The following is a 14,004-nucleotide window of genomic DNA, read 5'->3' on the forward strand; positions in this document are numbered from 1 at the left end:
CTAAACTGGTTCATGGACTGCAGGATAAAACTTACCAAGAAAGGTTAAAGGATCTTAACATGTATAGCTTGGAGGAAAGACGAGATAGGGGGATATGATAGAAACATTTAAACACATCAAGGGAATCAACACAGTAAAGGAGGAGACTAGATTTAAAAGAAGAAAAACTAACACAACAAGAGGACATAGTCTTAAATTAGAGGGACAAAGGTTTAAAAATAATATCAGGAAGTATTACTTTACTGAGAGGGTAGTGGATGCATGGAATTGCCTTCCAGACAAAGTGGTAGAGGCTAACACAGTGAGGGAGTTTAGGCATTGTGGGATAGTCATAAGGCTATCCTAACTATAAGATAAGGCCAGGGACTAATGAAAGTATTTAGAAAATTGGGCAGACTAGATGGGCCGAATGGTTCTTATCTGCCGTCACAGTCTATCTTTCTATGTTTTTCAAAATTAGTTAATAAAATGTTTTCATCTGGAACTTTTTTTTGAAAAGTTTATAATGGAACCAATGCTCCATCATATATCTATAGCTGGAGCATGTATGTAATATCGAAATTTTGTATAAATTATATTTTGAAAATACAAATTTTCAATTTTTTTTTTTTTTAGGTGAAGAAGGTCGTCCAACAGGAAGGTTTTGACAGACAAAAACGAGGATACAGAGACATCAATGACATTGATATTAATATGAATGATCCATTATTTACAAAGCAGTGGTATCTGGTGAGTACTTTATTGTTGATTCCAATGGCTTGTTTTGTTACAGCACACAGCTGGGGGTTTCTATCTCGTACTGCCCATTTAAACAAATACAGGTTTATTCACAAAAGTGACAATTTAAAGTGAATTTGAAATTTAAGGCAAGACAGCCAAATCGGATACACTTTCTAAGTCAGTCATCCTTCCAATTAGCCTTCCTTGGCCTAAAGTTTGAAATCCACTCACTTTGAATTTAGACTTTAAAGAATAAAATAAAATAATGATTTTAATTATTGCTCACTACAGTCCTGGGCTATTTAATAACGTGAGAATTCAAAATGAATTTTCAAATTAAAGTCCTGAGTAGCCTAACAGGTAGCTGACTTAGTGAATGTTTCCAGTTCTCTATTTTGACATTACATTTTAAATTCACATTGAATTTTTATTTCAATGAATAGAGCTGTACACGTCTCCTTGGGTGTCCTCTCCTTCTAATGCAGGTTGATTTGTAGTTCAGATCATTCAGTGATGTTAAGAGCTGAGCTGTGTATGTATTTTCTGAAATTAAGGGTTATTGCTAAGGACGCAATCTTATGGTGCAGCACTTTGCAAAATGCATTTCATGCAAAAACTGTCAAGTATTGAGCATACAAAAAATTCAGTATGTTAATGAAGCCAAAAGCTATCAAATGCATTAAAGTTGTATTGGTACCTCAAATGTCCCTAAGGTTTCAAAATGTGAGCAGGTAGGTAGACACGTTTCCTACTTGATCCTGACCCACACACCTTGGGCTCTGAAATGGGGACTAAGACTTAATAAAACAGGGAACTGCCAGGGCATATTGAGGATGGAATATTAGAATAACTCCTCATTCCCGCAGCTCACCTCCTCCCCATCCTCTTGGCTCTTGAATTGGAGTCAATGCTTATCAATGCTTTCCTCTGTGCATCTAGAATACAGATTACAGCACACCTTACTGCAATATAGAATCATTGGTACTACGCTCTTCGGGTTAACGATTGCAGTTTACAGCTGAGAAATACATCTTCATTTCCTGTGTTATCCTGTAAGAAAATAGACAATAATCTTCGATTGCTGTGAGCCATGCATTTCCCCATCCATACCTAATGGATTCAGTATAGAGATTTATTCTCCAAGTCAATCATTTGCTATCTGATTTTATTTTGAGGGTATTTTATTTGCAGGACTCGTAGTATTGTTAACATCGGAGATTTCCTTTTATCCCCAGCCATAGAATAAATAATGTACACATACACTATGAATATTTTATAGGTAATCAAAGCTATAAAAAAAATAATTATGCATGCATTATTTATAGATATCCATTATTTTTATCCATTTTCTCTTCTTAAAAAAAAATGTTATATATTTTTTTATATATATATTAGATTAACACTGGTCAAGCGGATGGCACTCCTGGACTTGATTTAAATGTGGCCGAAGCCTGGGAATTGGGTTATACAGGAAAAGGAGTTACCATAGCAATTATGGATGATGGTAAGTACTTCTACGCAAGATCAACCCGTAAGTGTACATTGATGATCTATTTTATATCTGCTGTCTCAATGCACATATGTGTATTTTGCTACATATAAAATGCACACGTGTACTTTGCAACATGCAAAATGCTTTAGCACTGCTGTTTTTAAAATTGCTGCTCCACATACATTTAAAACAAAGCTTGTTAACCCCTTGTGCTTGTTAACCTCCTCTACACTTACCTAGACCATCGATCCACGACAATACCACTCGGAGGGGGTAACTCCATCTCTCCATCCAACTCCATCTCTCCGGCCCTCCAGGTCCATGTGATCATAGTGATCACATGGCCACAATAGGTAGCTAAGAGCTGCCTGCAGGGGGACTGCCTGGGTTATCAATGTCCCCAATGTGTCCACAAAGGTAATAACATTTTTAAAAGACATGTAATAAATAAAGTATATATATTACAAAATAATGAAAGTATTTTATTAATGTATTAAACATATATATATATATATATATATATATATATATAATGCCTGTGTTGCTGTACTTTGTAATTATATATATAAATATCAAAATACGCTTATAATGGCATTATATATATGTATAATATATGTATAATATATTAATAAAATACTTGATTTATCTTATAATATAATATAAAATAATAAATCTATATATAAAACCCATAAAACCTGTACATGGGGGGTAGTGTTGTACTCTGGAGACTTCACTGAACACAAATATGAGTGTGTTAAAACAGTATAATGTATGATAACTATTAAATCATCAGTGAAATTGCAGTTTTTAAGAGAAAAATATGAATGCTAAACTTGGCTAGGGTTTGTGACTAAGTGGCTACTAAAAAAAGACTGGACATACCCCATTTTAAATACACTGGCTTGTCTACTTTTCTAAATGGTATACCATGATGGGGTTAATTTTCATTCTGGGGCTGCCATAAGGTCTCAAGGCAACATAGAGCCAACAAACAAAACAAACAATCTGGCAAATTTCAATGTGCAAAAATGGAAAAGGGGAAAGCCCTATATTTGACCCAGCTAGTTTCCCAAACCCTATAAAACCTGTACATGGGGGTACTGTTATACTTGTGAGACACGCTGAATATGGATATGTGTGTTTTATTTATTTATAGTTTATTTATTTATTTATTTATTATTGCCATTTATATAGCGCCAACAGATTCCGTAGCGCTTTACAATATTATGAGAGGGGGATTTAACTATAAATAGGACAATTACAAATAAACTTACAGGAACAATAGTTAATCGTGTTATGATATCCACAGTTAAACTGCCATGCAGAGCTTGAAAAATAACAAAATTTCTTAATGTCTCACACTTTTTTGATTCTATTCAAATAATATTATGTTTTATATATAAATATTTCATGTGAAAGAAAAGACCTGTGTCTCTCCTGGACAAAATTATATATAATAAGTATGGGTGCATTTAATATGAAAAAAATATGGATTATGCTTGAACAGACATATAGCGCAAATTCAAGGTTTTGTTTACGTTTTGATCAGAACTTGTACAACTGCATCAGTCATTAAGGGGTTAAATAAACTTTAGTGTTTTTGCTGTATAACCTTTAAGGACCAACGACACTCTTTGCTGCCATCTGCACACATGGTCTGAGCTGCTTATTTAGTGTTGTAAGCGCTAAGCATCATGCTGCCATTGGTGAACATTGATTAACCCCTTTGTAACGGCACCCCGAGTAGGTGAAGGGGTTAACGCCGCCAAAGCTGTTCTTTTTCCCCGAATACGAAGTCAGCTACCGAACACTCCTAAGCACCGAACAGGAATCATATTAATTATTCCCCCAATCACGAGACGAGGCTCTGTGTTGAGGGTAACCAGCAGGATGTGTTTAATGGTGGCTACTTTTATGCAGGTCTTCCAGCAAGGGACACTCCCATAGGGACCTTGTGGAAGACTTAGACAGTTTTTACAATATCCAATCACGTACAAGTACAGTATGGAAAAACTCCCACATAAGCAGTACAACTCCTCCTCTCTATCCTGGAGATAATTGGGTTAAGTGCTTGAAGTAACTCAAGTACCTCCAGGGATAGAGATTATCCCAATTTTTCCATAATAGTAAAAACACATTAAAATACATATTTCTTAATATACCGAATGGAACCCCTCACACTCAATGTATCCCCAGATAGCTTAGATCTGAGCGCTCAATATAACCGAACAGCGCTCAGATCCCATACATATAGTCAAATTGCCAAGGAGTTAAAGTTTGTAAATTGTGCGTTCGACAAAACGAATGAACTCCATGGGTTTACAATCTGGTACAGTTCCGTTCGTGTATTGTCAATTTACCGAATGGCACGGCATTCGTATGAATTGGAACAAAGCGATGGATGGTTGGTGATCTCAGAGGTGTTCATGGGGAGCAGTGTCCGAAATTAGTTCCATGTGGTTGTCGACGAACACCACTGGGCATTCGACTGTCCAAGATGGCCGCTGCCACATGTTCATTCATACGAACGACGACCACAAAGCCGACTGTTCGGGAGTTAGAAGTGTCTGAAGTTAACCACAATGTTAATACGGGCAGAAAGGTTAATGAGCAGCACACTTCACTGCTGAGTGGCCTGCCCTTCAGTAGTTCATTCGACTTTTGACAAATGCAAGCAGGAAGCATACGAACAACCGGGAACTGATGAATAAACAGACGAAATAGGTTATAAATAATAAACCAGAGGCAGGGAGATCTGCCACACCCTTTAATACCCAAATCGAGTATAAACGTTCTTATTTTACTATAGTTTGCAATTTAGCTTACAAAGCCTCACTCACCCTCATTTTTACTTTAGTTGTGAGTACTAGCCTCTATAGGAATTTCTCTGCCAGAAGCCGATTGTTACTGATATAATACCTGTAAAATTGCTGAAAATGTAAGCTTTGCATTCAAACAGTACAGGCAGTTTCAATGGGCCATATTATTGCTATAGTCAGGGAGGGGGGGGAGAAGTTCATAGACATTAACATTTGAGAGATAAATAAAGTTTGCTAAAGCAGTTTTAAATACCTTTATTTAAAAAAATATAGGATTTACTAGTATGTACTCTATAACGAACCGTATTTACCCAGAGTGGTACGGTCGCCTGAAAAATCTCCCGCTGGGCTCCAGTGAATACAGTGTTCCATCTATTGCATACCCAAGCATCAGTTGAAACTTGATGAAGGGTACAAAAGAACTGGTTTATTATGGCCAAGTTGCGTGTTTATTTACACGACCCCCAGCATGGGGTATCCTTTCAATATAACAGTAAACCCACCCAGGCATCTCTGTGTCTGGGATAGGTGAGTTTGCTTTTGTTTAAACTAATTATCTCCCAGACACTCAAGGTACAATACATAACATTAAACACAAAGTACAAATAAGACAGATAGGAGCCCCCACAAGTGTTATATCCCTAGATAGCCCAGATCTGGGCACCCAAGTTGTCTTAATAGTGCTCAGATCCATGCAGTATAGCCACTGGTGTAAAGTTTTGACTGACCACACACGTGCATGGTGCCCAAAATAGTTCCAGGAGAAAAGAGGTAGCGGTCAGTCAACTTTCGGAAGTTCTTATGCAAATGCAAATGAAGGCTCTACCTAGCTTGTGGGGAGCGAATGTTCCCCTCGTTCGGGAGTGTCTTTTCCCCAATATACGCTCTCCTGGCTTGTCTGTGAGAGGAGCAGACAACAGTATGATTTTACTGGGGTTCGCAAGACAAAGTATCCGAAGACAAAATAGTCGCAAAATAGTCGCCATTTAATAGAGCATGTGTATTCGGTTAAACAAATGGCAGCAACCCAGGAGAGCACTTCCGTTAATTGCTTCTTTGAAGTTAATGAGCGAGGGGGTTGGTCGGTGTTCGGTAGTTTGAAAGTCAGAAAATCAGAAGGAATCATATTGGATTCGAAAAAAAGGGGAAAATTAAAAAGGGAAGTTCTTCACAAACTCTATTTGGCCATTATGCACAAACGTCAGCCTTATTTTTACATTGTGTTGCCATTTTCGTTAAGTTGGACTACAAGTAATGCCTAGAATATCCTTACACATACCTTTAAGCAAGGTATAAGACCATTTTTTTTTTTAAAAGCAGATTTTTCACATCTAAAGTATGTGGGGGAAAAAAAATATGTTTGCTTTTACACTAAAATTTCAGACTCTGTGTGAAATATTGCAATAAAAAGGACACTGTATACTGTCTAAAGCTTTGCATTTCTTAATATTTTTATTATGAAGAATGAAGGAATAAGTGAAAAATAAAAATTGTGTACATTCACATTATCCTAATTTTTAAGTTTGTTAGCAATGCAATCTATACATACAATTGCTGTGTTATGTTATGATTATATGCTGACTGTGCACACCCAAATTTAAGGTTATATTGATAAGTTTTCAATCAAAAGGTGCTAATTAGTTAAGGGGTTTAGCCATACCATTTTGAAATAGAATCCTAAAAACTATATTGATATCATGGCATAGACCCCCATTGGCCCGTAGAAGGTTAAAGCAATATTCCTAAATTATGCTCGAATAATACAAGTAAATAGTATTGTGTCCTTACTTTGTAAATTCACTGGGTCATTCCCTAAAGTCCAAATGTCCACGTACCAAAGGGGGCAAAATGGGGCCATTCACATTGCAAAATCTCACCACATTAAACAGTTTAAAAAAATATATAATAAAAGAAAAAGCCCATGGGGGGGTCAATAACCTGCTAAACCTAACTTGTTAAAACTAGCTAATGGGTAACCATTGTTGCCGAGTGGCTAGATAAGGTTCCATCACATGGGCTCCATGTTGAGGACTTTTAAATAAGGGATGGGGAGCAAAATCTGGTGTTTAGTAAATACCACCTAAAATAACTATAAAGGCCTCAATTTAATATTGCTGGATACACTTTCGAAATGAATTAAGATTTTTAGATAAACTTTAAAAATTATTTTAAATTGATTATAAAAAAATATTTAATTTTTTTAATACTTTGATATGTTTGATATGTTTGATATATTAATATATTTTTATATATGATATAGTTTCTGATATTTTTATATAAACAAAAAAACTGCTGAAAAAATAAATGTAAAAGTTTATCCATAAATATGAAATCATTTGGAAAGCTTACCCAACAGTATGTCATTGGAAAAAGAAAAATCTTAGTTGAGCTATGAATTTTCCAACTGGCTGTCTTTTGTGATTTGAAAAATTCTCTCTTTTTTTGTATCTGTACTTGTACTTGCAAAAAAAAAAAATACTTTTAAATAAATGCTGGTTGAGCTCAAGACGGGTGCGTGATCTTTTTCCAATTATCTTTTTGATTGGGGCAGAAGTCAGAAAATTAAACACCGGAGAAAGGAACCCTCCATGTTCCATTATGATAGATTTTCCTGTCTCGAAGAAGCACTTACTGTGTAAGCCAACATAACCTCTCTTAGCTATGAGTTTCTCTCTCTCCGTAACCGTTCATTTCTTTGTTGTGACAGATAAAAAGATGACCTTGTGCTATATATAAATCATAAAGAACTATACTTTTCCTGTACTTCGTGTTACTATACCATGTAATTTACATAATTCAAAAAGGAAGAATGTTGATAAACAGATCTCCCATTCATTCACCATTCACTGCCTTGTCGTCCAGATGCATGTACCTTAACTGTCGTAATTTCTTATTATTACTGAAAATAAAAGCTTTAATGTAATATAGCTTTTGAGTATATTAGTTTGTAATCTTTATATACAGTCCTGGATCCAGTGGTTCCATTCTGAGTTTGGGATGCAGTCCCACTATTTGGGGTTTGTTTCCTGGTGTCGTACTAACAGCTGCACATCAACATTCATCTGACAATTAATTGCAGTGGAAGGTGCATTGGGATGTCTTTGATGAGGTGGTGCTCAAAATATTGATCACACTAGAGATCATATATGACAGTGTTGAAGTTAAACACAGTCAACATTTCTAAGACTTGCACAGATCTCTGAGAATGCTCCCTCAGGCTGACCACGTTATACTGATGGTTATATGATGTCACAGCATCCTCCATCTGTCAAATCAAATGCCCCATGTGACTGTTCAATCAAAGATATATTTAGTGCACAAAACACACAAAACAACTATTGTTGGTACTTGCCCACAAGCCAACAGTTGCCAGCCCTTCCAGATACTACCATTGGCGCCACATTTACTTAGTGTCCCATACTTCCCAACATTTTAAAAAGACAAAGATGGACCCTTTAATTTAGGGGTGTAAGTGGGGATGTGACCAGGGGCAGGGCTGCGCTGAGAAATTTAAGGTGACTTTCTAACAATTTACGTAACTAAAATAGAATTTAGTTTGATTGATTCTAAACACATTTATTGTAGTTTAAAGACAAATTACTGGGAGTGTTATTGCTATGGAACTCTGTTATATACTCAGACACATTACTGGGAGTACTATTGCTGTGGAGCTCTGTTATATACTCAGACACATTACTGGGAGTATTATTGCTGTGGAGCTCTGTTATACACTCAGACACATTACTGGGAGTATTATTGCTGTGGAGCTCTGTTATATACTCAGACACATTACTGGGAGTATTATTGCTGTGGAGCTATGTTATACACTCAGACACATTACTGGGAGTATTATTGCTGTGGAGCTCTGTTTTACACTCAGACACATTACTGGGAATATTATTGCTGTGGAGCTCTGTTATACACTCAGACACATTACTGGGAGTATTATTGATGTGGAGCTCTGTTATACACTCAGACACATTACTGGGAGTATTATTGCTGTGGAGCTCTGTTATACACTCAGACACATTACTGGGAGTATTATTGATGCGGAGCTATGTGATACATTCAGACACATTACTGGGAGTATTATTGTTGTGGAGCTCTGTTATACACTCAGACACATTACTGGGAGTATTATTGCTGTGGAGCTCTGTTATACACTCAGACACATTACTGGGAGTATTATTGCTGTGGAGCTCTGTTATACACTCAGACACATTACTGGGAGTATTATTGCTGTGGAGCTCTGTTATACACTCAGCCACATTACTGGGAGTATTATTGCTGTGGAGCTCCGTTATGCACTCAGACCCGTTACTGGGAGTATTATTGCTGTGGAGCACTGTTATACACTCAGGCATGTTACTGGGAGTATTATTGCTGTGGAGCTCTGTTATGCACTCAGACACATTACTGGGAGTATTATTGCTGTGGAGCTCTGTTATACACTCAGACACATTACTGGGAGTATTATTGATGTGGAGCTCTCTTATACACTCAGACACATTACTTGGAGTATTATTGATGCGGAGCTCTGTGATAAATTCTGACACATTACTGGGAGTATTATTGCTGTGGAGCTCTGTGATACACGCAGACACATTACTGGGAGTATTATTGCTGTGGAGCTCTGTTATACACTCAGGCACATTACTGGGAGTATTATTGCTGTGGAGCTCTGGTATACACTCAGGCACATTACTGGGAGTATTATTGCTGTGGAGCTCTGTTATACACTCAGACACATTACTGGGAGCATTATTGCTGTGGAGCTCTGTTATACACTCAGACACATTACTGGGAGTATTATTGCTGTGGAGCTCTGTTATACACTCAGACACATTACTGGGAGTATTATTGCTGTGGAGCTCTGTTATACACTCAGACACATTACTGGGAGTATTATTGCTGTGGAGCTCTGTTATACACTCAGACACATTACTGGGAGTATTATTGCTGTGGAGCTCTGTTATACACTCAGACACATTACTGGGAGTATTATTGCTGCGGAGCTCTGTTATACACTCAGGCACATTACTGGGAGTATTATTGCTGTGCAGCTCTGTTATACAATCAGACACATTACTGGGAGTATTATTGCTGTGGAGCTCTGTTATACAATCAGACACATTACTGGGAGTATTATTGATGTGGAGCTCTGTTATACACTCAGACACATTACTTGGAGTATTATTGATGCGGAGCTCTGTGATACACTCAGACACATTACTGGGAGTATTATTGCTGTGGAGCTCTGTTATACACTCAGACACATTACTGGGAGTATTATTGCTGTGGAGCTCTGTTATGCACTCAGACACATTACTGGGAGTATTATTGCTGTGGAGCTCTGTTATACACTCAGACACATTACTGGGAGTATTATTGCTGTGGAGCTCTGTTATGCACTCAGACACATTACTGGGCGTATTATTGCTGTGGAGCTCTGTTATGCACTCAGACACATTACTGGGAGTATTATTGCTGTGGAGCTCTGTTATACACCCAGACACACCAACAATACAGATCTCATAGAATAGAGGGGTATTAAGATAAAATAGAGGCACCAATGGATTTGGGGCCAAAATAGGGACTGTCCCTCCAAAGTAGGCGCACTTGGGAGGTTTGTTGTCCTGATTTGTTTAATTCTCACCCTACCCCTTTCTATTCAATTGTAATGATAATTATTTCTATAGTATGATTTCCCTTAAATACACAGTTCAGCTTGCCATTCGTTTGCTATTTGGTAACTCATACATTATTGTCTATGCAAATCAGCATTTATGAAGCCAATCTTGATATATCTCACCTATGCTCTATGAATGTGCTATACTATTTATCAACATAATGCCTGTCTGTACGTTTATACATGTTTAATAAGTGTCTTTTATTCCAGGAATTGATTATCTTCACCCAGACCTTGCCGCAAATTACGTGAGTATAATGTAAAGTTCATTAAAATGTCTAATGGTTTAGTAACTGACACATTAATATGTTGCGATTATCTGTATTAGTCATGTTAGCCGATATGCTCCTTGAACCGCTGTTCCTTTGTAAGGTACCTGCATAAATCATAGTAAAGGAAAATACTGCTTACTAACTTGTAGAACTTCATTTAACCTCTTCCCTGCCAAACCTGTGCATAATAATATTGGATTTTATTTGTAATTGTTTTGAACAATCAGGGATGAAAGTACTTTGTACACGGATTGCAAATGAAGAGTGATTCCTACTTGCTTTATAAACAGTTTCATTCATGATTTTTTTTAATGAAAGAATTTACTTACGAACATGCATTGCAGCATCTCTCATAGATATCTAAGAATGAGCAGAGAGCGTGTAGACTTAGAACTTGTACGGGGTTCAAACCTGCAAATGTTAACCACAAATCCTAGAATAAACAAGCAAACAGAAAAGGGCTTTTACCGCGCCCGAGGAATTATACGTACATATAACTCTGGATAGTATGATACTTTGAACCTCAAAATGACAGAAAAAAAGAGAACACAATAATAGTGCAATACAGTATATTTGTATTTAAATATGTATTGCACTATTATTGTGTTCCTTTTTTTTTGCCATTTTAAGGTTCAAAGTATCATACTATCCAGAGTTATATGTACATATAATTCCTTGGGCGGGGTATATCTTTTTTCTGTTTGCTTGTTTATTCACGAGGTTGGAAAGCCTTGCACTGTGTACTGCAGCCCACAAACATAGACCCCTCTATCTATAGTGAGTGCCTATCACCCATACCCATTTGCATACAAATCCTTGAATGATGTCCAAGGAAATAAAATAATCATGTAAATGAACAGAATTTTGATTTATTTATTAATCCTTTAAGGAAGTATTTTCAAGATATGAAGTATTAACATGTAGTAAGTGTAAAAAGTGTAAAAAGTGTAAACATTTAAAATTAAGTATTTTTATGAAACTGCTGGCTTTTATGGGACTGCAGAGTCCCAAAATGTCAGCAGAATGTAAACAGTGAACTAAATATGTATTAAAGGGTTATTCACTAAATAGATATTTCAAACTGAATTCAAAGTGAATTTTAAATTTAAGGCTAGAGTAGCTGGACTAAAAAGCACAGCTGACTTAAAGAATTGTTCCCAGTTTGACTGTTTCCGTCTTAAAATCCCTTTGAATTATCACTTTAGCGAATAACTCTGTGTTTATAAACTAGTGTTTTTAAGAAACCTACTGGCTTTTATGTAAAGGCAGATTCATAAAATGCCATCACAATGTAAAAAGTGTCTGTTTTTTTTGCTAACGTGTGAATTGTCAGGAATTCTAAGTGAATGCACAGTTAATATCACAAAGATAGGTAAAGTAAAAATAAAGCTTACATTGAGAATTTTTCCAATTTGGCTTTTTCGGCTGAACATTTAAAATTCAGTTTAAATTCATTTTGAATTCCCAATAATTGAAACTTTGATGAATATTTGTGCATGACCTAATAATGCTCTCATAAATGTAACTCATTAAGGACCGTGGACGTACTAGGTACGTCCGACAAAAACTGACTTTAATGACTTACCCAATCGCCGCCGTTCCCCCCTGCCAATCGGTGTTACTCCTGGTCTGGGGGGGACTGCCCGACAGCCCAGACAGTCTCCCCTTGGCAAATTAGGCCCACGCGGGCCATTTGATCACTCTGAAAGAGCGGTCACATGCCCGCAATAGGTGTCCATAGTGCTGTCTGCAGGGGGACTGCTTAAACTGACAGGCAGTCTCCCTGCATCTGTAAAATAAAAATAAAATATATATTAGTAAATATAAAATATATATATATATATATATATATATATATATATATCTTATATATACAATGCCATACAAAGTGTATTTTTATATAAATATATACATATATTAATATAAAAACACACTTATAATTAGATGACATACATGCATACATACATATATATAACTATATATATATATAGTGTGTGTGTGTATATATATATATATATATATATATATATATATATATATACCAAGTGATAAAGTGGAGCACTCAAAAGGACTTTTCAATAGTGGATTTATTAGTACGAAAAAACGCTTACATTAAATCATCTGTTTCGACGTTTCGACCCCTCAGGGTCTTTATCAAGGGGTCGAAACGTCGAAACAGATGATTTAATGTAAGCGTTTTTTCGTACTAATAAATCCACTATTGAAAAGTCCTTTTGAGTGCTCCACTTTATCACTTGGTATATATTTGGACGCTGGATGCACCAAAGGCAAGATACACTGGAATAACTTGCAGGGGTGAGTGCCTAAATTATCATTTTTTCTATATATATATATATATATATATATATATATATGTGTGTGTGTGTATGTGTATATATATATATATATATATATATATATATATATTATAAAATATAAACAATAAGTATATAAAAATAAATGTAAAAAATTGTAAAAATAATAAAAAAAGTTAAAAAATTATATATATATGTATTTTTATTCTAAATGTATTTTGATAATAATATATATATATCAAAATACACTTAAAATAAAACTATATTTATATAAATATATATATAAAAATAATATGAAACCATTATATTATATCAATGTAAAAATATATGTGAGCGGTTTTGTACTTGGGAGTTAGCCATAGATGAGATGTGAGGTTTTTAGATAGCAGATTAAATGTATATGTATATGTATCTAGGAAGGAAATGGAAGGGACGGTTTTACTAGTAACAGAAACAGACTAAAGCGCTGACAGAATGCAAGCCTTTCCTATAATTCCTGTGTATTGTTTTTCAGCTCAAGATAAAGTGGATCTCTGTAAACATATTTAAAGTAGATTGGGAAAATATGACTTTAGAGCGAATCACACTTACCTCAGGGAATACAAACATAGGCTCGGTGACAGTCCTATTTCAAAATGACATCTGCTGTAGATTAAACAGAAAATTTGCATTAAAACATTTAAATATGGGTTTAAAT

At 35.8% G+C, this 14,004-nt stretch overlaps 1 protein-coding gene across 1 annotated transcript in view; it reads left to right on the top strand.

Annotated features, from left to right (window-relative positions):
* Positions 1 to 14,004, top strand: part of PCSK2 (proprotein convertase subtilisin/kexin type 2) — a 113,237-nt gene that overhangs the window by 60,359 nt on the left and 38,874 nt on the right. Inside the window, exons 3-5 of the mRNA XM_063444041.1 lie at positions 616 to 729; positions 2,116 to 2,224; positions 10,931 to 10,968. Coding sequence (XP_063300111.1) covers positions 616 to 729; positions 2,116 to 2,224; positions 10,931 to 10,968 — 261 coding nt within the window. The remainder of the gene's footprint in view (positions 1 to 615; positions 730 to 2,115; positions 2,225 to 10,930; positions 10,969 to 14,004) is intronic.

This window comes from Pelobates fuscus, chromosome 2 (genome assembly GCF_036172605.1).
Source record: "Pelobates fuscus isolate aPelFus1 chromosome 2, aPelFus1.pri, whole genome shotgun sequence".
Taxonomy (NCBI): Eukaryota; Metazoa; Chordata; class Amphibia; order Anura; family Pelobatidae; genus Pelobates; species Pelobates fuscus.